This window comes from Oncorhynchus keta, chromosome 13 (genome assembly GCF_023373465.1).
Source record: "Oncorhynchus keta strain PuntledgeMale-10-30-2019 chromosome 13, Oket_V2, whole genome shotgun sequence".
Taxonomy (NCBI): Eukaryota; Metazoa; Chordata; class Actinopteri; order Salmoniformes; family Salmonidae; genus Oncorhynchus; species Oncorhynchus keta.
The window spans coordinates 31272928-31298023 of NC_068433.1; the positions used below are offsets into that span (position 1 = coordinate 31272928).

The 25096-nt window shown below is 41.1% G+C and overlaps 1 protein-coding gene across 3 annotated transcripts in view; it reads left to right on the forward strand.

The window, feature by feature from the left end:
* The window catches only part of trappc14 (trafficking protein particle complex subunit 14), a 35459-nt gene extending 10363 nt beyond the window's left edge, over positions 1–25096 (forward strand). Inside the window, exons 2-12 of one of the 3 annotated variants that reach the window (XR_008062832.1) lie at positions 827–922; positions 1261–1390; positions 1693–1779; positions 6029–6149; positions 6558–6705; positions 6992–7053; positions 12269–12441; positions 18295–18431; positions 18532–18731; positions 21534–24696; positions 24731–25096. Coding sequence is in view for 1 of the 3 variants with exons in the window: in XM_035783907.2 (XP_035639800.1) it covers positions 827–922; positions 1261–1390; positions 1693–1779; positions 6029–6149; positions 6558–6705; positions 6992–7053; positions 12269–12441; positions 18295–18431; positions 18532–18731; positions 21534–21690 (1311 nt within the window). In the remaining 2 variants the exon portion in view is untranslated. Of the gene's footprint in view, positions 1–826; positions 923–1260; positions 1391–1692; positions 1780–6028; positions 6150–6557; positions 6706–6991; positions 7054–12268; positions 12442–18294; positions 18432–18531; positions 18732–21533 lie in introns of all 3 variants that reach the window. The other 2 variants (XR_008062833.1, XM_035783907.2) reach the window with 2 other exon arrangements.

A 25096-nucleotide genomic window follows, 5' to 3' on the forward strand; every position in this document is an offset into this window, starting at 1 on the left:
ATAGAACAGTTCCAAAAATGTAAAGCCAGCCCACCTGGCACTCCAGGCAGACTAAACCAAACGCTCAAAACACTCAAAAGTATACGAAAGATTTCAAGTTGTATTTGAACCCAGGTCTGACAGACAGCTTGTTATTGTGGCAAGGAGCACAGGTTGGTTCGAGCTACAGTCACTGTGATGACATACAAATAGACGCCTAAAACTTTCTTGAGTCTTAGCCAACCAACACTTCTTTCGATTTCTCCAACCTTGACATTATAAGAGAGAGGGAGAGAGAGCTTGTGTAAGGAGTATTTGCTCACACTTGCCTGTTATCAAGCCTCGCAGGACAAACAGCAATAACCTACTATTATTTTCAGACTACATTGGCAGAGAATTCAGACATACATGCCAACTCAACCTCATAGCCAAACAAATCAACTTAACCTTGAGGTGATGGCAATCGAGGGTAACAACCACCCACTATGATAGTCAATATTAAGCATGGGACAAATAGAGCAAATGAATGAGTATGTTTTTGCACACATTACTATTTGTCATATCCTCTGTGAAAGACAGATCCCTCTTTTTCTATTACATTTGACCATAATAATAGTGTACTAGCAGGTGGAGTGACTCATATCTGTATCGATAATCTATAGTGCAAATATATAATACAAACTTTATTTGTCCCTACATCCTCCTCCTCCATTGTTTACATAATCTTTATTTCTTTCTCTTTCTCTCACTCTAAATCTCTCTCACACACACTCCCCCTCCCTCTCTCTCCCTCTTGCTTTCTAATAGTTTGTAATAGAGTATTTCTCTCCCTTCCTCTCTCTCCTAGTCACCGATGGACGAGCCAGTGGTATTGAACGAGGAGGTCATATTCCCTCTGACCGTCTCATTGGACAAACTCCCCGTCAACACACTCAAGGTCAAGGTGAGAAGTCATGCAGTCTGTGTGTCTGTGTGTGAGTGAGTGAGACAGAGAGAGAGAGAGAGAGAGAGACAGACAGAAAACAGGACAGACAGTGTCATTGTCTTTTTCTCTACTCGTCTCTCTATCCGTGTTCCCATCATATCTCCATTTCCTCCCCCACTCTGTGTTGTCTCAGATTGTAGTGACTATACCCTATGCATGTTCATAACCTTGTCATAGCTTCTCTATGCATGTTTATAACCTTGTCATAACCTCTCTATTCCTGTCTATGTCAGATTGTAGTGACTCTATTCATGTTCATAACCTTGTTGTAACCTCTAGTTTCCTGTCTATGTCAGATCATAGTGACCGTGTGGAAGCAGGAGGAGGAAAAGGCAGAGATCAGGGAACATGGTTACCTCACCATCCTACAGCTGAGGAGCCCCACACACACCTTCAGACAAGACCTTAATACCTTCAAAGCCCAGGGTCAGAGTCCTACACTGCCTCTCCAGTGGCTCCCTCTGGGATGTGACTGAGAAGGATAATGATTATCTTAGATTGTAAAACATTATCTCAATTCACTGTAAGGCCTACCAAATGTGTATAGGCCTAAACATTTAAATAAATGTTCAATATAAAGTAAAACAACGCAATACACTTTACACTGAATGTACATTGCAGTTGTTCATAACTGCAATGTACATTCAGTGTAAAGTGTATTCAAAGTGACCCTCTCTATTTTTCTCCCTCTTTTTCTCCACCCGTCCACATCCCCATCACCCGTCCAGTCAGCACCACGTTGAGTGTTCTTCCTCCACCAACTGTGAAATGTCAACAGATGACTGTCTCCGGGAAGCACCTGACCATCCTCAAAGGTGGGGGAAGACTACAAAAGGGTTCTTGGCTGTCCCCATAGGAGATCCCTTTTTGGTTCCAGGTAGACCCGTTTTTGGAGACGGTTCTAAATGGAACCCAAAAGGGTTCTACCTGGAACCAAAAAGGGTTCGTCAAAGCGTTATTTTACGAGAAGACCCAAAGAACCTTTTTAGGTACTAGGTAGCACTTTGTTTTATACGAGTGTAATACCTTTACACACTGCTACAGTGGGGCAAAAAATTATTTAGTCAGCCACCAATTGTGCAAGTTCTCCCACTTAAAAAGATGAGAGAGTCCTGTAATTTTCATCATAGGTACACTTCAACCATGACAGACAAAATTAGGGAAAAAAATCCAGAAAATCACATTGTAGGATTTTTAATTAATTTATTTGCAAATTATGGTGAAAAATAAGTATTTGGTCAATAACAAAAGTTTATCTCAATACTTTGTTATATACCCTTTGTTGGCAATGACAGAGGTCAAACGTTTTCTGTAAGTCTTCACAAGGTTTTCACACACTGTTGCTGGTATTTTGGCCCATTCCTCCATGCAGATCTCCTCTAGAGCAGTGATGTTTTGGGACTGTTGCTGGGCAACACAGACTTTCAACTCCCTCAAAAGATTTTCTATGGGGTTGAGATCTGGAGACTGGCTAGGCCACTCCAGGACCTTGAAATGCTTCTTACGAAGCCACTCCTTCGTTGCCCGGGCGGTGTGTTTGGGATCATTGTCATGCTGAAAGACCCAGCCACGTTTCATCTTCAATGCCCTTGCTGATGGAAGGAGGTTTTCACTCAAAATCTCACGATACATGGCCCCATTCATTCTTTCCTTTACACGGATCAGTCATCTTGGTCCCTTTGCAGAAAAACAGCCCCAAAGCATGATGTTTCCACCCCCATGCTTCACAGTAGGTATGGTGTTCTTTGGATGCAATTCTGCATGAATGCATTCTTTGTCCTCCAAACACGACGAGTTGAGTTTTTACCAAAAAGTTATATTTTGGTTTCATCTGACCATATGGCATTCTCCCAATCTTCTTCTGGATCATCCAAATGCTCTCTAGCAAACTTCAGACGGGCCTGGACACGTACTGGCTTAAGCAGGGGGACACGTCTGGCACTGCAGGATTTGAGTCCCTGGCGGCGTAGTGTGTTACTGATGGTAGGCTTTGTTACTTTGGTCCCAGCTCTCTGCAGGTCATTCACTAGGTCCCCCCGTGTGGTTCTGGGATTTTTGCGCACAGTTCTTGTGATCATTTTGACCCCACGGGGTGAGATCTTGCGTGGAGATCGAGGGAGATTATCAGTGGTCTTGTATGTCTTCCATTTCCTAATAATTGCTCCCACAGTTGATTTCTTCAAACCAAGCTGCTTACCTTTTGCAGATTCAGTCTTCCCAGCCTGGTGTAGGTCTACAATTTTGTTTCTGGTGTCCTTTGACAGCTCTTTGGTCTTGGCCATAGTGGAGTTTGGAGTGTGACTGTTTGTGGACAGGTGTCTTTTATACTGATAACAAGTTCAAACAGGTGCCATTAATACAGGTAACGACAGAGGAGCCTCTTAAAGAAGAAGTTACAGGTCTGTGAGAGCCAGAAATCTTGCTTGTTTGTAGGTGACCAAATACTTATTTTCCACCATAATTTGCAAATAAATTCATGAAAAATCCTACAATGTGATTTTCTGGATTTTTTTTTTCATTTTGTCTGTCATAGTTGAAGTGTACCTATGATGAAAATTACAGGCCTCTCTCATCTTTTTAAGTGGGAGAACTTGCACAATTGGTGGCTGACTAAATACTTTTCTGACCCAGTATATTGTGGTGGGGGAATACTAACATTGTTGCACCTGACCGTTCTCAAAGGTAGGGAGCAGAGGGGGGCTAACTTTGTTAAACTTGGGCCATAGTGTGGTTTATTTATTTATACTCCACTTTGCATCATGCCAAATAACTCCCCTTAACTGTGTGTTGTTCACTATAATCCAAGGTTTCACATGCATTATTGTTTGAGTATAACCTATTCTATACTTTACCACAAATGCTTATGACCAGGAGTTGTTTCTGACCACCTGAAAAGAGAAACCTTTAGGCCCTCGCTGTAGCCTGTAACTGTGAGGGTAGGGGCTAAGAATATATGAGTCCGATAACTACTCTGAAGCAGAGCCAAGAGCTCCTGACTCCTGGTGAACAAAGTTAAGATTGAAACAAGGCTTAGCTGGTTTAAGGAAGTGCTTTCGCCTTTGAAGAAAGGGGTTTAGCCACAGAGAGCCACCGCACTGTATCCTAGTCCTCAGCCCAGGGCTAAGATTAATAACAACCCTCTCATGTGTAAAATCCTGTTAAGTCACTGTATTTAATTAATAAACCACCAGGGTAATCACTGACTCTCTGGTGGTACCGAGTCTGACCCAGTAATAGTGCAGGTTCATAGTTAGGTCGGGCCCATTCAAAAGCAAAGTCCCCAGCTCGCGATCATGATCCCACGTTAACAAAGCGTCTTTTAGATATTAAATCCATAAATGGGAGGGCCTGATCCTTGATAAACACTCATAGTCAGAGACGCTTTGTGAAATACAGGCCCTGGACAATAGCAGAGCTCCACCCAATGTTCAAAGGGCAAAAGGAGAGAAAAGTATTACAAATAGACAAGACCTTCTTTAATAGATGGTTAGGAAACGTGTCCCAAGTAATTAACTACACCGACAACAGTGTTATCCTTGTGTTATCACAGTGTTATCGCAGTGTTACACAATAATTCAATAGTTTATGTAGGAGGTAGCTCTTACATGTACATGCTGTACAGGATATTGGCTCACATATGTGGATTTATATTTACGGTATGTATAGTAGAGTACCCTTTGAAATTACCCTGAAGTTTACAGTATTGTGTATTGTCTTTATGGGATGTGGATTACATTAGTGAGGTTTGTGTATTAAGCTTGGGCAATATACCGTTCATGCCAGGTTACTGGGTTATTTTGAAATACCGACGGAATGATTTCTAAACACTATGCCACTGCATATAACTATTAAGTTAAAACTGCAATATGTAACTTTTTGGACAACCTGGCCAAATTCACATAGGAATGGGAGTTCTAGATATGTCATTCTCATTGACAGCAAGTCTAAGAAGCTGTAAATCTGTTCTATGTTCGTTATTCCAATGCTTCCCGTTCTTAAGTTTAACTATTAGAATTTAAGCAACCAGGAAATGGCTTAGAGATTTCTGCATATTGCACCTTTAAGTATAACTATAAATTATATCCAGCTCAGGGATCCAGCTATGCATTTGGTTTTCTAACTTGCTAGCTAAGTGGCTAGATGTCAAGATCAAGCTTCTTGGTTACAGCAGAGACATTCAATCCCCTCCTAGATCAAGATCCCTGTTGCCTAAATAGTTTTGTGCGTTAAAAATGTGTAATTATAGCGCCCCCTGTGTTCACTTCCGGTAATACAGTATACCCTAGTATGGTACAGAAACGATATGATGTATGAAAATCTGGATACCGCCGAACCCTATTGTGTATATAGCTATATACCATGTATGTACTGTATATAAATAGTACCCATATCAAATAAAATCCAATCAAATGTTATTTGTCACATGTACCGAATACAACAGGTGTTATACAACCTTAAAGTCCTTAACCAACAGTGCAGTTCAAGAAACAGAATTGAGAAAATATTTACTAAATAAAATAAAGTAAAAATAAAAAGTAACAGTAGAATTACGTAACAATAACAAGGCTATACACAGGGGGCCCGGTACTGAGTAAATGTGCGGGGGTACAGGTTAGTCGAGGTAATTTGTACATGTAGGTCAGGTAAAGTGACATAGATGATAAGATGATAAACAGCGAGTAGCAGCAGTGTAAAAACAAAGAGGGGTCAATGTAAATAGTCCAGGTGGCCATTTGATGAATTGTTCAGCAGTCTTATAACTTGCGTGTAGAAGCTGTTACGGAGCCTTTTGGACCAAGACTTGGCGCTCCGGTACCGCTTGCTGTGCGGTAGCAAAGAGAACAGTCTATGACTTGGGTGACTGGAGTCTTTGGCAATTTTTTGGGCCTTCCTCTGAAGTGGAATTGACTATTGTTTTTGACAATAGTATTATGACGTCATCTAAACTTCTTCCTCTCTTATGCTTTCCTGTCTCCTTTTCTCTCTCTCTCCTTCCCCCCCATTTCCCCCTTCCCCCTCTATCCCTTTTCTAACTCCCTTCCCTCTCTCACTCTCTCCCCCCAGTATTAAACTCCAGTTCTCAGGAGGAGGTCTGTGTGAAGGACGTGAGAATCATTCCTAACTTCAACGTGTCCTACCTCCCCATGATGCCTGATGGCTCTGTGCTTCTGGTGGACAATGTCTGGTAAGTACAGATCTAGGATCTAGGATTTTGGGACTCCCCCCATTCCTTAACTTAACCATCAGGGGTGAGACAGAAACTGACTGTAGATCAGTGCCTGATGGCTCTGTCCTCCTGGTGGACAATGTCTAGTACCACAGATCAAGAATCAGATTACAGTACTACTAATACCAACTTTTGCAGTTAAGCATCAGTGTCTGCCGGACAAGGTCTGGAACGCTCACACAAGTGCTTTTCAGGGACGCTGTTTATAAGTGTTGAAACATATTGTATATTTTGTTCTAAAATGTTGCATAAAGATTTAATGAGTGCCTGAATGTCCCATACTGTTGTTTATTTTTTATGAACCTTGATAGAAAGTACATCACTTTTGTAACCATGGCGATGACATCCATTACTTCCTGTCTGCAGCCACCAATCGGCAGAGGTTGGAATGGCGTCGTTCCACAGGATGAACAGTAGCTCCTCTCACCTTCCCAGCATGCTCTCTGCCCTGGAGGAGCAGAACTTCCTGTTTCAGCTGCAGCTCAGGGACCAGCCGGAGGAAGGGAGCAACGAGGTGAGAGGAGAGGAGAGAGGGAGGAATAGGGAGAGAGAAGGGGGGGTATAGAGAGAGGAGAGAGGGGGGACAAGGACAATGTGTAATATCAAATAAATGGTCCTAGTTTGTGATGTAAAGGGCAGTGAGATACATTTCAGGTAATATGATATCATACTTAGTGTTGGATCATTTCATCTGTTTTAGATTAAACATATGCATGAAAAATCTGCCATGAATGTCCTTGTGTGCGTGCACAGCATGAAATCATTTGAGGAATGTGAATGTTTTTTGCTCTCTGCTTAAGGGTCTGGAGGTTCCTTTGGTAGCTGTGCTGCAGTGGTCCACCCCTAAACTTCCCTTTACCAGGTAGGTCTACATCTACTAAAATATAGAACTGGATCATAATCACTATAACTACCCCAGACACTCACTATACCTACTCTATTATAACGACCTCATTATAACTACTAGCCTTCCCCAGGTACAGTACATCTCCACCAATTATTAGTTGGAACCAGAGCCATATATTTAAGAGAGTTGGGCCAACTTTTAGAATTCTGAATATTGCTCTAATTCTAGACAGTCAGCTACATAGCTTTGCTTAAATATCGCCCGTGTAATGTTAATGTAGCTAGCATGGCTGCCACAGGATGTCGTAGTGTCATGTAAATGCATCATAATGCCCATTCTAGTGACATGCCATTCCCCATGTAATGTTAATGGGGTGCGAACATGGCTGCCATAGAATGTGGTAGTGTCACGTACAGTTGAAGTCGGAAGTTTACATACACTTAGGATGGAGTCATTAAAACTTGTTTTACAACCACTCCACAAATATCTTGTTAACAAATGATAGTTTTGGCAAGTCGGTTAGGACATCTACTTTGTGCATGACACAAGTCATTTTTCCAACAATTGTTTACAAACAGATTATTTCACTTATAATTCACTGTATGACAATTCCAGTAGGTCAGAAGTTTACAAACACTAAGTTGACTGCCTTTAAACAGCTTGGAAAATTCCAGAAAATTATATCATGGCTTTAGAAGCTTCTAATAGGCTAATTGACATCATTTGAGTCAATTGGAGGTGTACCTGTGGATGTATTTCAAGGCCTACCTTCAAACCCAGTGCCTCTTTGCTTGACATCATGGGAAATCAAAAGACCTAAAAAAAAAAATGGTGGACCTCCACAAGTCTGGTTCATCCTTGGGAGCAATTTCCAAACGCCTGAAGGTACCACATTCATCTGCACAAACAATAGGCAAGTATAAACACCATCTGACCATGCAGCCGTCATACCGCTCAGGAAGGAGACGCATTCTGTCTCCTTGAGATGAATGTACTTTGGTGCAAAAAGTGCAAACCAATCCCTTAAAATAAAGTGGTGATCCTAACTGACCTAAGACAGGGAATTTTTACTAGGATTAAATGTCAGGAATTGTGAAAAACTGAATTTAAATGTATTTGGCTAAGGTGAATGTCAACTTCCGACTTCAACTGTAAATGCATCATAAAGCAGAAACCTCAATAGCCCAACCATAGAAATCCTGTAGGTCGTTATCAATAAGGTGCAGAGCATTCGATGGCGCATTTGCCGATGTACTGTTAGCTGATAATGTTTACTTTGCAAGCTACCGGACCAGTAGAAACTTTGTACAGCTGGCTAAACATAGTGGTAAGTAGACCTAATGTACCTTTTTCACTAGGCCTACCTAGCGAAGTTGGCTAACTTTATCCCTTTTCATCATTGTTTTGAAGAGTGTTTAATCACGATTGCTGCTGACAGACGTGATAGGCGACACACTAGCTTAACACAGTTTCTCTGGACCCCCCCCCCCACAAGATGTTTGGCCCCGAACCCGACTGTTTTCTATACTGAGTATTGCCAACCCAGACAGTATTTCCAGAGACATTGTGCATTATATGTCCATTGTGCTGCACACAATTTAAACTTAGTCTTGAATGATTACATGCCAAGATACACCAGAGATGAGATAAGGGACTGTTGATATTGCAACCACACAACTCAAACATCAGTTCACCAGTATGAAGACGAAATCGCAAGCTCTAAACAACTGTTGTCCGCTAAAGATGATAATCTGTTCGCATCTGCCAATTAATTGGCTGTCCAGTATCCAGACGACCTGTCCCCAGAGCTTCCTATCCAGTTAATCTCTTTCCGTACCGTGTTGATGCTGGCAATTAAGGAGAATGAGAGGCGCAATTAAAGATGTTGCAGAACTGCTGCATTTGAAGCACCACTCCCTTCTGCCCAGTTTCCCTGATGTTGCTATGGCAATCAAGCTGTTTTTACCATCCCTGCAACTTGTTTCTGCGGAGTGATATTTTTCGAAACAAAAACTCATAAAGAACTACCTAAGAAGCATTAGGCTCTCGGTCTGATATGCTCTTTTGAACACCTGCACTTTGCACTGGCGCAGTCGTAGCCACGGCATTTGTTTACAGATGTCACCTCATACTTTCAATCAGTTAAATTTGTTATTTTTCAAGGTCTGAGGCACTTTTTCAGTCACATTCCTGAAGCCCAAAAACAAACATGTAGCTTCTTAGTACATATGTCAATTTAAAATATTTATTAATGACTTTTTGGAGGGTTACTGTCAAATTGATTTATTAAATAAATACAAAATAGACATCGATGACAGGCGCATGGGCCCTCAGAGTTTCTTGATCCACTCCACCTTGTGGGGACTGCCGGTACACAGGTGAGGCTACATTGATTGATGGACCACAAATTGGCTAGCTAGCTAATAACAGATAACGTCAATATGGCTAGTTAACGAGCTAACTTTATTGCAGTGTTGCCAACTCCTCAGTAAGGAAAGTAGCTATTGGCTGTCCTAAAAGTCGCTAGAAGTCGCTAGATTAAGTCATCGCCTAATTTGCATAATTGGCCATGTGCATGTAATTGTGATGGATGCTGTAGGAGAGAGAATAATGTTGTGGGAGGGACAAAAAGTGAGTAAAAAACAAACTTACTTTCTTCTGTCGATTCTTGTTTTTGTTAATGTCACAATTCCAACCCTCCTCCTTGGGACCGGCAAAAGTGACCCAAAAGAGACACTCTGGCAGAGTTACTTAGTTTATTTTATTTTTAAACAATTGTTTTTTTAGTTTAGTTTTCTCAGTTTGGTTTGGTTTTTAACCTTATGGTCCATTAGGAGCCTACAACAAGTCATAGTAAAACATGAACATTTTTAACCATAACATTTTTTACATTTTTTTTGTATACAATCTACATTAACAATCTAAATCGTCCAAAAAGAGACAATAGAAAAAACTGTCAATGTGAGAAAATTATGGTAACTAGTCTGGCCCTAATCCTGGTTAAAAAAAATGTTTTCCAGACCCCCTCCACACACACACAGGCTGTGCTGGCTCACAGAAAGAGTGGGCCATCGTCATTTTGGTCAAGGCTCTCTATGGCAGGTTCAGCAACTGAGGGAGCTGACTTAAATGAGTAAGCAGCTGATGTGCCAAAAAGCTGCAAAACATTATCAGGCAGCTGGTGCTCATAGCAAGCCTCACCAGACAGCTTCAGTCCATATCGAATGTACAGGATGGAGTTAAGGGTCTGCAAGGACATCCGATTTCTAAGTCAGTTTTTTACCACACTCATCTGGCTGAATGCTCTCTTGACTTCAGCATTGGAGTGTGGCAAGGACAACACAGACACAGCAGCCATGGCAAGTTCTTGAAACGGGTTGATATCAGCTGCATCCCTGAACTTCCCAATCTCACTCCAGAAGCCCAGTGTGTTTGTGTCTCATTCCATTTACTAAGATGGATGGCACGCCATTGCTGGACAATCTTGTCTATCTCTGCAGGGGAGTAGCCAAGGAGCTTGGCTATTTTTTCTATTTCTCCAGGGCTCTTATTGTGCTTTAGAGTTTCCTCCACATTGAAAACTGACATGTACTGCAATGCTTCGATGTTGTCCGGCAGTCTCACCCTCAACTCATTAGTGAGGGAGATGGTGAAGGCTACACACCGCTTTCGGACATTGTTTTCATCCTCAGGCGCAAGGTGGAGCACAGCTGCCTTTGACTCAAAAAGGTAACCAAGGTACGGCTTGGGACTGATGAATCCATGTATTGGCCCTTTGAGTACATCAACATTTGCCAGTGGATTCAGCACCTTGCTGCTCACAGACATGATCAGGCTAAGCAAGCTGTCAAGTAGCTTAAGAGGATCTACTTGCTCTCCCTCAAAAGCCTTGATGGCCAACTGTACCTCCCCCAGCACTGACTTTAAAAAATTCAGATACAATATGTTTTGAGGATCACTGTACATGGAGTATAAAACCACAGCCATGTAGCAGTGTTCACTGGACTTGGTGACTGCGAAATGCAGCCTAAGCTCCTCCCACTGGTCCAAAATGCGTGAAACCGCAGGTTCAATGGAGAGCCAACATGTGGTACACACCGTGGTTATCTGTAAAGGTTTCTCCCCACAGTTGATGGTCTCATATATGGCCTTGTAGGCCTCCCTGGGCTTTGGAGACACTGAAAACCAGTTATAAGTCTTTTGTACGAAGTACTCCACACAGATTAATTAGGGCACGATTCATTTGCAGTCTGGGCGCAGAGGGGTAAAAGACCTCCTGCTCTGACTGCAGCTGGAAGGTACTGCTGCGCGAGGACTGGGACGGGGCCCAGGGTGGGGCCCACGGCAGCACCCGCTGCTCGTTGAGAAGAGTAAGAATGATATGATAGTCAGTCTCCAAAAGTCTCCAATAAACACCAAAAAAAGTCGCTAGATTTGTCGCTAGTCTATTATTTTGAAAATGTGTTGCTAGAGGGGTTCTGAATACCCTCTAAATATAACGAAACATTTGCTAAGTTGGCAACACTGCTGTATTGTAACATTTTATTGATAACGACCTATTAAATTACTGGAGGGGCTATGTCATAAATCCTAAAAGTTCCAGAATGGGGTGAAAATGGCATCCATGTTGGTCAGTGAGAAATCCAAAAAACTACTCTAATTGAAATTAATTTCAGTAGGGACATAGTCCTGATTTGACTTTTGCAGGAAAATTAAGGCATATGATATATAAGAAATTGTGAGTGCTATTATATGATACAACATCAGTACTTGCATTTACAACTTGTCTATGTACTTTCATCAACTGATTTCAGCCAGGATATGGCTGTGGATGGACTGCATTTTTGAATGGAATGTTGGCATATTGGCAGTTAATCTGAAAAATGTATGGAATCATTCCTCTAAAACTGACTGGCTAGGTAGCTAACAAACATACAGTGCAGATACATTCTTAAAATTCAATATTGTACACAGTATCTTAAAATTCAATATTGTACACAGTATCTTATCACAGCACTGGCTTGTCATGGTTGACCAACTCCCTCACCAAAATGGCTGACCTTTATCCCATCATAAGAAAGTTAATAGTATTCTAATTCCTAATTCTATGGGGTCAACTCTTTAAATACATGGATCTAGTTGGAACTATCCCAATAACTACTTTACATTGACTAACTGTCCAAATATACCTAGCCCATTATTACTCTACTACTTAACTTCCCTTCTCCAGGTACATCTCCACCCACTACCAGCTGCCCAGCGTGAGAATGGACCAACCCCGGCTGGTTATGACAGCTTCCTGTCCCAGTGCTGTGCAGCCTCAGGAGCACTTCCGGGTAAAATACACCTTACTAAACAACCTGCAAGACTTCCTGGCTGTAAGACTGGTCTGGACGCCCGAAGGTGAGGGGATGGGAGAGGAGAAGAGATGGAATGATTATGGAGGGAGATGGGAGTGAGATGAGGTGAGAGGGAGATGTAGAAAACGGAGAAGATTAATACTTTTTACACAAAAAAGAGTGATCGAGCAAGAGAAAGAGTAGAAGAGAGAGATAGAAAAATAATGATAGAGGGTAATGACAAAGGGTCAGTTAGAAAGAAACCGGGAGAGAGTGAGAGATAGTCCAGGGAGAGGATCGTACACACTGAACTAATAAATACAGTGGCTTGCGAAAGTATTCAACCCCCTTGGCATTTTCCTATTTTGTTGCCTTACAACCTGGAATTAAAATAGATTTTTGGGGGGTTCGTGTCATTTGATTTACACAACATGCCTACCACTTTGAAGATGCAAAATATTTTTTATTGTGAAACAAACAAGAAATAAGACAAACAAACTGAAATCTTGAGCGTGCATATCTATTCACCCCCCCAAAAAAAAAGTCAATACTTTGTAGAGCCTTTTTGGCAGCAATTACGGATGCAAATCTCTTGGGGTATGTCTCTATAAGCTTGGCACATCTAGCCACTGGAATTTTTGCCCATTCTTCAAGGCCAGCCAAACTGCTCCAGCTCCTTCAAGTTAGATGGGTTCCTCTGGTGTATAGCAATCTTCAAATCAAATCAAAAATCAAATTTTATTTGTCACATACACATGGTTAGCAGATGTTAATGCGAGTGTAGCGAAATGCTTGTGCTTCTAGTTCCGACAATGCAGTAATAACCAACAAGTAATCTAACTAACAATTCCAAAACTACTGTCTTATACACAGATTCTCAATTGGATTGAGGTCTAGACTAGGCCATTCCAAGTGTCGTGTCTTTGGCTATGCCGGATTAAGTGATATGACATGTTATTCTATAAAATAATTGCTCTGTAATTAATATGACCTGATTAATCTAATCATGTAAAAATAATTAACTAGAATGTCAGGGAACAACTAAATCATGTTTATAGAGCTGTTATCTTCCGAATAAACTCTTAAAGACCTGGTAATTATTTACCTCAATAGCAGTCAATATTTAATCGTCACCTTATTCAGTCTCATCTGAAAGTTGTAAATTCTTGGTTCTTCACTAACCCTGGCTAACAAGTTGAATCAGCAAAACAAAATTTGGTTTAATTATTGATTCACTAAAAACCTAAATAATCACACAGAATTACATCTACACAGAATGGATCATACATTGATTACAAATTATGTCAAAAAGGAAAACACAAAGAAAGGGGGTTGGGTTTTGAATGAAAGAGCAGGAAGACTGAGGAACAAAAAATATTTTGTGTCTCTATTGGGCCGTAGGCAGCTACTCTGAATCTTATGCATTCTAAATAACCGCTCATTTGAAAAAGGAAAATGCAATAAATAATTCCTCTTGAGCTGAGCTTCGGTAGATTGCCGGGTTGTCCAGCATGGATCTCTTGTCCTCTGAAGAATGTCTAGTGGTGAACTGGAGCGTGGTAGAATACATACTCTGACCGTCCTCTCCTAGCCCACGTTTACAGCTGCTGTTGCTAACGCAACGGCAAGGAGGTATCACTTCTTAAGTGAATAAGAGTTCAAAGTTCATACCAAGTTGCCATACTTCAAGCTCATGCTATATTCTGGCTGGTATAGTCTAAATTCATCCTTTCGGCGTGTTGATCGTCATCTTCACGTTGAAATTCAATGCTAATTTAGTTTGGTTCTTGCCGTTCAACCAGAGCTCACGCTGGGGTTAGCTTAGTTCTGTAGGTGATCTTTGTCCTTTCAACGCGGGACCGCAAGTCCTCACATCCTTGGAACAAAAAGTTGGATTTTCGGGGTGAGAAGAAGGGCGTGTTTCATAGTTTACAACCAATATCTGTTCACTTGGGCGGGGCCTCTGAGTGAGCATAGTTTCTCTATGACAAACCGTTCTCTCATTTAAGAAGCTAAAATTACGTTTAATCTTTTCACAAATTGTTTCATATTTAAACATTTAACCTGTTGCGACGAGCCATCCCGGATCCGGGATCGTGAATACAGACTCAAGCTCATTACCATAACGCAACGTTAACTATTCATGAAAATCGCAAATTAAATAAAATAAATCTATTTGCTCTCAAGCTTAGCCTTTTGTTAACAACACTGTCATCTCAGATTTTCAAAGAATATGCTTCTCAACCATTGCAAAACAAGCATTTGTGTAACACTATTGATAGCCTAGCATAGTATTATGCCTGACATTCAGCAAGCAACATTTTCACAAAAAAACAGAAAAACAATCAAATAAAATAATTTACCTTTGAAGAACTTTGAAGAACTTCAGATGTTTTCAATGAGGAGACTCTCAGTTAGATTGCAAATGTTCAGTTTTTACAAAAATATTATTTGTGTTGACAAATCGCTCCGTTTTCTCCATCACGTTTGGGTAAGAAAAAAAACGAAAATGAAGTCATTAAAACGCGAACTTTTTTCCAAATTAACTCCATAATATCGACAGAAACATGGCAAACCGATGTTTAGAATCAATCCTCAAGGTGTTTTTCACATATCTATCGACGATAAATCCATCGTGGCAGTTGACTTTCTCTTCTGAAGAAATGGAACGCACATGGACCTAGAGATTACGCAATAATTTCGACACAGGACACCGGGTGGACCCCTGGTAAATGTAGTCTCTTATGGTCAATCTTCCAATGATATGCCTACAAATACGTCACAATGCTGCAGACATCTTGGACGAACGGCAGAGAGCTCAAGTTCATTCATGACACATTCACAGCCATATAAGGAGACGATGGGAAACAGAGCCTCAAAAATTCTGCTAATTTCCTGTTTGAGGTTTCATCTTTGCAGTTTTGAAAACGTCAGAGTGTTTTCTTTCCAAAGCTGCCAATTATATACATAGTCGAGCATCTTTTCGTGACAAAATATTGCGCTTAAAACGAGCACGTTTTTTTTATCCAATAATGACATAGCGCCCCCATAGGTTGAAGAGGTTAAATTGCACAACAATTCCATGTGAATCTGATAACTAGAATGTGTTGACTTTCCAAGATACAGTTTATGTCATCCTGTCATTAGTAGTAATGTCTCAGACAACAACTGATCTAAGATCATATTCAATGCATCATACCAATGCATATTTTCAACTGGTTGGATTACCGAAATATGGTTCCGTTTCCCACCTTTTAATGTTACCAGACTCTCTATGTTTACAAAGGCTTTACAAGAGTCAACTCTATAAAGTAGAGCGAGAGAGAAAAGGGGAAAGGTATTTATGGGGATCATAAACCTCCCCAACAGGCCAACGTCATGACACAAGACATTTAAATGTTTCCTCTTAAACAACTCAAGTGTTGCTTTAGCAGTATGCTTAGGGTCATTGTCCTGCTGGAAGGTGAACCTCCGTCCCAGTCTCAAATCTCTGGAAGACTTAAACAGGTTTCGCTCAAGAATTTTCCTGTATTTAGCGCCATCCATCATTCCTTCAATTCTGACCAGTTTCCCAGTCCCTGCCAATGAAAAACATCCCCACAGCATGAAGCTGCCACCACCATGATTCACTGTGGAGTTGGTGTTCTCTGGGTGATGACAGGTGTTGGGTTTGCGCCAAACATGATGGTCAAAAAGCTCAATTTTAGTCTCATCTGACCAGAGTAGCTTCTTCCATATGTTTGGGGAGTCTCCCACATGCTTTTTGGCGAACACCAAACGTGTTTCCTTATTTTCTTCTTTAAACAATGGCATTGTTTTGGCCACTCTTCCATAAAGTCCAGTTCTGTGGATTGTACGGTTTAAAGTGGTCCTGTGGACAGATACTCCAATCTCCACTGTGGAGCTGGTCTCTTTGTTGCCTCTCTGATTAATGCACTCCTTGCGTGGTCCATGAGTTTTGGAGGGCGACTCTCTCTTGGCAGGTTTGTTGTGGTGCCATATTCTTTAAAATACATTTTAAAAAGATTTAATGTTGCTCTGTGGGATGTTCAAAGTTTCAGATATTTTTCTATAACCCAACCCTGATCTGTACTTCTCCACAACTTTGTCCCTGACCTGTTTGGAGAGCTCCTTGGTCTTCATGGTGCCGCTTGCTTGGTGACGCCCCTTACTTAGTGGTGTTGCAGACTCTGGGGCCTTTTAGAACAGGTGTATATATACTGAGATCATGTGACAGATCATGTGACATTTAGATTGCACTTTTCCATTTTTTAGATTTTTTTTTTAAAGTTTTTTTTTTTCATTTCACTTCACCAATTTGGACTATTTTGTGTCCATTACATGAATTCCCCACCAAAATTATTTAAATTACAGGTTGTAATGCAACAAAATAGGAAAAACTCCAAGGGGGTTGAATACTTTTGCAAGGCACTGTATGATTGTAATACAAATGCCTTAGAGAGAGATAGAGAGAGCAAGAGGGACAGAGAGAGAGATTGATTCGATTTTTATCAGGATCTCTTTTAGTCCTCATTTGGACTGATCTTCCAAGAGTCCTTAAACATTAAAACACAATTCATAATACAATCACATTTTCACATATAGCACACTGTTACAAACAACAGACATATTACACTGACATATTGACAAGATAAATACAGTCTAAAAAGATAGATTGATTCCTTCATCTACCATAGTCCTCCACAATCTTCCAATGTATTATATTTAAATGGTTCTTAAATATTGTTTAAATTTATATATTGAAAGGTTTCTGGTTTGCTCAGGTAAATTATTCAATATCTTTATTACTCTGAATCTAAATGTTATTTTGCCTATTTCTCTTTTCTTTCTGGATAACACGTAGATGATGGGCAATCTAGTCCTAGTATTTACTGAATGCCTGTCTCTTACCAGCTGAATACTGTTGTAAATGGAGTTTGGCCATTTTAAATGGTGTACATTATGAACTACAATAAGCAATGTTTTTTTCAATTATCTTGTTGATGAATTACTACCAAGAGCATTGTGCATGACTACAGCAGAATAATCATAGCCCTTGCTGCTTTGTTCTGTGCAATCAGCATCCTCCTAATTTCACTTGCTGATGCACGTCCCCAGACCACATAACAGTAGTTCACCTGACTCCCAATTAATGCTTGGCTTGTTTGCTTAAGAATCTTTCCCAGTAAATATTTTGCTCTCCTTCTGATCATGCATGCATTTCTTTTTTTTTTTGCATAGATGAGTTATTGGAGACAACCATGATAAGCAGTTGTCTAGCTGCACCCCTCGTAGTTTGGTTTCTGCCACTTCGTCAATTTGTACTTCCCCTGTACTTAATTGCATCCCATGTTGTGTGGGCCTTTTCCTGGTGGGACAGACCAACATAACTCTGGTTTTCTTGGCGTTCAAAATAAGTTTGTTCTGGCAAACCCACTCCCTGATATTTCCCAGATCTACTTGTTGAGCTTGCTGTACCTGTTGAACCGATTATCTTGCTCTATACATTGTAGTATCATCTGCAAATATAGTAGCTTGAGTTTCAGATAAGGCATAAGGAAGGTCATTGGTATATATTAAGTAAAGAAGTGGACCAAGGCAACTACCCTGCGGTATTCCACAGTTTAAAGCATGAGGGGAAGAAAACGACCCATTGATATAGGTGGACTGTTTCCTGTCAGTTAGATATAACTGTACCCAATTGAATGCTGCCTCCTGAAACCGATATTGCAATAATTTTGTCAAAATTATTTAATGATCCACTAAATCAAAAAATAACTAACTATATACCAGAGGAACATAATCACTTTAGGCTATATTATAATGCTCTCTCCTTGGGTAAACTAAACACCAGCCTCTCCCACTCTCCCTTTCCATCAATGTCACCCCCTTCCTCCCCTCTAACCCCACCCCCCAGGTCGTGGTCGTCAGGAGGACCCCTCTGTCAGTTCTGTGGTATGTCATTCCCCCCTTAACAACCTGGGCCAGTGTCGGAAAGGATCCACCCTCTCCTTTACTGTCGGCTTCCAGATACTCAAGGCAGGACTCTTCGAGGTACCAGAGAGAGTGTGTGTGTGTGTGTGCCTCTTTTGTTTCTCCGATTTTGCATACCAAACATTACTCACTCCACATGCCCCCCTCTCCTCCTCTCCAGTTAAGCCAGCACATGAAGCTGAAGCTTCAGTTCACAGCGTCCTGTTCCAACCCCCCTGCTGAGGCCAGGCCCATGTCTCTGTCCCTGTCCAGGAAGAACTCTCCCTCCAGCCCTGCTGTTAGAGACCTGCTGGACAGACAGAGTCTGGGAAGATCACAGTCCTTCTCTCACCAACAACCATCACGGTCGCATCTTATGAGGTAGGAGATACACGCATGTAACGCACAGACACATACACTACATGGCCAAAGGAATGTGGACACCCCTTCAAATTAGTGGATTTGGCTATTTCAGCCACACCTGTTGCTGACAGGTGTATACAATCGAGCACACAGCCAGTCTTCATAGACAAACATTGGCAGTAGAACAGCCCGTACTGAAGAGCTCAGTGACTTTCAACGTGGCACCGTCATAGGATGCCACCTTTCCAGCAAGTCAGTTCGTCAAATTTCCGCCCTGCTAGAGCTGCCCTGGTCATCTTTAAGTGCTAGGAGCAACAACGGCTCAACCGCGAAGTGGTAGGCCACACAAGTTCACAGAACGGGACCGGCGAGTGCTGAAGCGTGTAGCGCATAAAGGTTGTCTGTTCTCGGTTGCAACACTGACTACCAAGTTTCATACTGCCTCTGGAAACAATGTCAGCACAAGAACTGTTCGTCAGGAGCTTTCATTAAATGGGTTTCCATGGCCTCGCAGCCGCGCACAAGCCTAAGTTCACCATGTGCAATGCCAAGCGTCGGCTGGAGTGGTGTTAAGCTCGCCGCCATTGGACTCTGAAGCAGTGGAAGCACGTTCTCTGGAGTGATGAATCACGCTTCACCATCTGATGGACGAATCTGGGTTTGGTGGATGCTAGAAGAACACTAGCTGCCCCAATTCATAGTGCCAACAGTGACGTTTGGTGGAGGAGGAATAATGGTCTGGGGCTGTTTTTCATGGTTCGGGTTAGGCCCTTTAGTTCCAGTAAAGGGAAATCTTTACACTACAGTATACAGTGACATGCTAGACGATTCTGTTCTTCAAACTTTGTGGCAACAGTTTGGGGAAGGCCCTTTCTGTTTCAGCATGACAATGCCCACATGCACAATTGAGGTCCATACAGAAATGGTTTGTCGAAATCTGTGTGGAAGAACTTGGCTGGCCTGCACAGAGCCCTGACCTCAAGCCCATCAAACACCTTTGAGATGTATTGGAACTTAGACTGCGAGTCAGACCTAGTCGCTCAATATCAGTACCCGACCTCACTTATGCTCTTGTGGCTGAATGGAAGCAAGTCCCCACAACAATGTTCCAACATCTAGTGGAAAGCCTTCCCAGAAGAGTGGAGGCTGTTGTAGCAGTAAAGGGGGGGGCAACTTTTAGAATGAGATGTTTGATGAGCAGGTGTCCACATATGTTTGCAGTGTATATACAGTGCCTTCTGAAGGTATTCACACACCTTGAATTTTCCAAATTTTGTTGTGTTATAAAGTGGGATTCAAATGGATTAATTGTCATTTTTTGTCAACAATCTACCAAACATACTCTGTAATGTCAAAGAGGAAGATAATGTCCTGCTGAAAGGTTAATTAATTTCCCAGTGTCTGGTGGAAAGCAGACTGAACCAAGTTTTCCTTTAGGATTTTGCCTGTGCTTAGCTCTTTTTTATCCTGAAAAACACTCCAGTCCTTAGCATTTACAGCCACACCTATAACATGATGCAGTCACCACCATGCTTGAATTTTGGAGAGTGGTCCCCAGTAATGTGTTGTATTGGATTTGCCCTAAACTTTGTATTCAGGACAAAAAATTAATTGCTTGGCCACATTTTTTGCAGTATTACTTTAGTGCCTTGTTGCAAGCATGTTTTGGAATATTTTTATTCTTTTCAGGCTTCCTTATTTTCACTCTGTCAATTAGGCTAGTATTGTGGATTAACTACAATATTGATCAATCCTAAGTTTTCTCCTATCACAGCTATTAAACTCTGTAACTGCTTCAAAGTCACTATTGGCCTCATTTCCTTCCTCTCCGGCAACTGAGTTAGGAAGGACAGCTGTATCTTTGTAGTGACTGGTTGTATTGATACACCATCCAAAGTGCAATTAATAACTTCACCATGCTCAGCGGAATATTCAATGTCTGCTTTTAAAATGTTTACCCATCTATCAATAGGTTCCCTTCTTTGCAAAGCAGTGGAAAACCTCCCTCGTCTATGTGGCTGAATCTGTGTTTGAAATTCAGTTCTCGACCAAGGGACTTTACCGATAATTGCATGTGTGGGGAACAGAGATGCGGTAGTCATTCAAAAATCTGGTTAAACACTGTTATTGCACAAAGAGGGATTCTATGCAACTTATTATGTGACTTGTTAAGCACATTTTTATTCCTAAACTTATTTGGGCTTGCCATAACAAAGGGGTTGAATACTTATTGGCTCAAGACATTTCAGCTTTTCATTTTTAATGAATTTGACTAGTATCTCTATTGAATCCATTTTAAATTCAGGCTGTAACCCAACAAAATGTGTAAAAAGACAAAGGGCTGTGAATATTTTCTAAAGGCTTACATACGCATACACACACACACACACACACACACACACACACACACACACACACACACACACACACACACACACACACACACACACACACACACACACACACACACACACACACACACACACACACACACACACATGCATACACACACACATACGCATACACACACAACAGCATACATGCAGTGCATAAACTCATACACACACACATAAGCATATATGTATGTATGTCTGCTAAATGACTTAAATGTAAATGTAAATGTAAATATATGTACACACTCATACACACATACACGCAGACGCACACACTCACACAGACACTCCCTGTAATCCCTCAATTCTGGCAGTTAGTCCTTGACCTCTTTCTGACTCTCTGACCTCTCTCCTAATCCCCATTGTGTGTGTGTGCGTATGTCTCTTTGTATTTGCGTCTCTGTGTGTGTGTGTGTGTGTGTTCTAGGACGGGCAGTGTGATGGAGCGCAGGGCCATCACCCCTCCAGTGGGATCCCCAGTGGGTCGACCCCTCTACCTCCCCCCCGATCGGCCGGTCCTCTCACTGGACAAGATCGCCAAGAGAGAGTGTAAGGTACTGGTGCTGGAACCTGGAAGAGACTGAGAGACAAGGCGAGAGACAGGGAGAGGTGGAGGAAGAGAGGGGAGTGCTGGTTCTTGAGCCAGGTAGAAACAATGAGACTGTGAAGATGGGAGGGAGTGAAGGAAGGGAGGAAGAAGGGAGAAAAAGGGAGAGAGAGAGAGAGAGACATCTCTCATGCTGAACATTTCCTACATCCTACAAGGCACGCATGAACAATGATTTACCAGACAGACAGATAGACTATCTGACACACACTGAATGATTGACTGTACGTGAGCCACATCATTTGAAGACACTGGAGAAGTTACTTTCAACAACATAATTTCACATTTTTATCTCAACAACATTTGATGTTTTTATATCACTGTAATGTCAGCATTCCATTTCATTCCTTGTTTTATTCCTTGTGTAATGCTGTAATTTAATGTGTAAATAATTGTTAAGGTTTTAAACAGGGTGAAGACAGATCCAGACTATTTGTAGAAGCATTTTGAGAACTTTTTCACTGTAGATTACTGTGTTTACCGTACAGGGTTATGGTAATAGCCAATACCTTGTTAATACATATTGTTATACACTGGTATACATTTTACACAGTATATGTAATGTAATACTTGGATGTTAGAATCATTTTTTTTGTGAAAAACTGGATTATGTTAGTGAGAAACTGGATTTTAAGAGTCAAAAACTGGATTTTAAGAGTCAAAAACTGGATTTTGTTACTGAAAAACTGGATTTTGTTAGTTTACACACTGTTAGATACACTTATCTAATGTGATGGATGTCAAACTTGTGATTAACAAAAGCAGCAGGAGACCACAGGGAAAGGGTTGAGTTCTGTTGCATTGTGGAATAACTCTAGCCTGGTCTCAGATCTGTTTGTGCTGTCTTCACAACTCCTATGGTCATTGTCACGATAGGAATTGGCAAGACAGCACAGACAGATCTGGGACCAGGCTAGATCTGTTTCACCCGTGGATAGTGTCATCGAGTTCACTCTTTATTAGAATGTGTTGTATTTTAGTGGCTTGGAGCCACACAGTCTCGACACTGTATTTAGTAGTTAAACAAGTAGTCTACTAGAGATGTTTTTAGTTTATGCTAAATATATTTATTGTCCGATTTGTATAATTTAGATTTTCTTTCATCAGCATTTACTTCTGCTTAAAAGTCTTAAAAGTGCTTATACTCCTTAGTACACTCCAGAGTACACATATTGTACATAGAAGGACACACTCCGTAACACAAACTTCATAGTCCACACTCCATGATAGGGAACAAATAATTTCCCTTTCCCTTGTTATACCGCTGTTCGCCCTATTCCCTATAAAGTGCACTACTACTTATGGACCCTGGTCAAAAGTAGTGGACTAGATAGGGAATAGGGTGCCATTTGGGACACAGCCTTGCACTGTTGTTCACAGCTGTTAAAACTTTGATTACAGTGGTTGATCCTGTTGATTGTTGCTGTTATGCCATTCATTCACACTTTACCTTATTATTAGGGATTTAGTCCTGGGTAACAATCCAGAATAGTGGATTATTTAGAAATGGTAACGTCCGTTACTGTAGCTACGTTTACATTTGTGTTGAGAACATTGAACAATGGTGTGTGTGTGTGCAGGTGTGTGTGCATGTGTATGTGCGTGCATAAGTGTGTGTGTGTGTGTGTATGTTTGTGCCGCTTTAAGCATTTGTTGTATGTTTTTTGTATGTTTGTCTAAAATATTATTTTATTTCCTGGTTCAATTGCCAATGGAAATGACCAATGGGTTCTTTATCCCTGATGTAAATTACAATGTGAGGTTGGGGACATTTCAAACGATCAGATTTTTTTTTTTACTGTGTGTCAAAAGCCCTGTTTATACCTGGTTCTAGCATGCATCCTTTGTCCTGATTGTTTCCACATTTTGATTGTGCCCACATTTTTAGACAGGTGTTGACAATCAAAAGACACATTGTGATGTGATTTTGATCAGATCATTCTGCCCACCTCCGGAGGTAGTCAGGCACGCATTGTGTCTTTGTATCTTACAAGTGTAGACGGATCTGGACAGAGAAACCATTTTAGTACATTATTCCACCCATTAAAATCATTGACAGGTGGCACCATTGACTGATTACATCAATATGTGTCTTACAATACATAAATAAATCTTATGTTGAAAGAGTAGTGAAATAATTAGCATAAAGGAAGGGATCAGGAAATCTGGTCACAATGCAGACACATTGGATGGATAACAGACACGTTTTAATACCATGTGTAGACACATTTTTGGAAATGTGGGCACATACAGAATGTCGACAAGATCAGGACAAAGGACCCATGTTAACACCAGGTATAAACCGGGCGTATTATGCCTTATTTTCCCTGGACACAAAGTACTTGCTTGTGTATTCTGTGTTTAATTTAGACGTTTTTATCTCTATATCTTTACGTGAAGGCAAGAAATAGACGTACCCAAGACTGTGTGTGCAGAGGATGTGTGTTATTTAGTTTCTTGTTTCATTTTGTTTCGATGTTTTGTTTCCTTAAGCCTGGAATTTAACTGAAAAACAAAACCATTCCAACTCAATTTTCATTGTTCCCGAACACTTGATGAACACAAGTTTGGTCACAAACATTTCCATTCCTTTCCTCTTGTGATTTTAAAACAATGTATTATATTACTACTTGGACCAAAGTAGCTCACAATATGATTGTTTATGTATATTAGTGACTTATTTTTAACAGTCATTGTTGTTAAGCACTTGAATTGATTTGACTTGTATTGTTCTTGGTTCTTTGGACACACAACCAACAAATGCAGTTGATTGTGTCACAGATGTACTGTGGCACGTTGTTTGCTAGCAGTCTCACTGGCCTTAGTTTAGGTCTTGCGTGCATTACTGTACATTACTGTAGGACAGGTAAAACAGACACAGGTGTGTTACTGTAGGACAGGTAGGACATACACACGTGTGTTACTGTAGGACAGGTAAGACAGACACAGGTGTGTTACTGTAGGACAGGTAAGACAGACACAGGTGCATTACTGTAGGACAGGTAAGGCAGACACAGGTGCATTACTGTAGGACAGGTAAGACAGACACAGGTGTGTTACTGTAGGACAGGTAAGACAGACACAGGTGCATTACTGTAGGACAGGTAAGACAGACACAGGTGCGTTACTGTAGGACAGGTAAGACAGACACAGGTGTGTTACTGTAGGACAGGTGAGACAGACAGGTGCATTACTGTAGGACAGGTAAAGACAGACACAGGTGTGTTACTGTAGGACAGGTTAGACAGACACAGGTGTGTTACTGTAGGACAGGTAAGGCAGACACAAGACTGACATGACAAGTAATGTTAAGCTTGCAGCAACAATTTAATAGACTTCAATAAATTACATCTCAGGCACTTCGGGCATTTTATAATTGCACT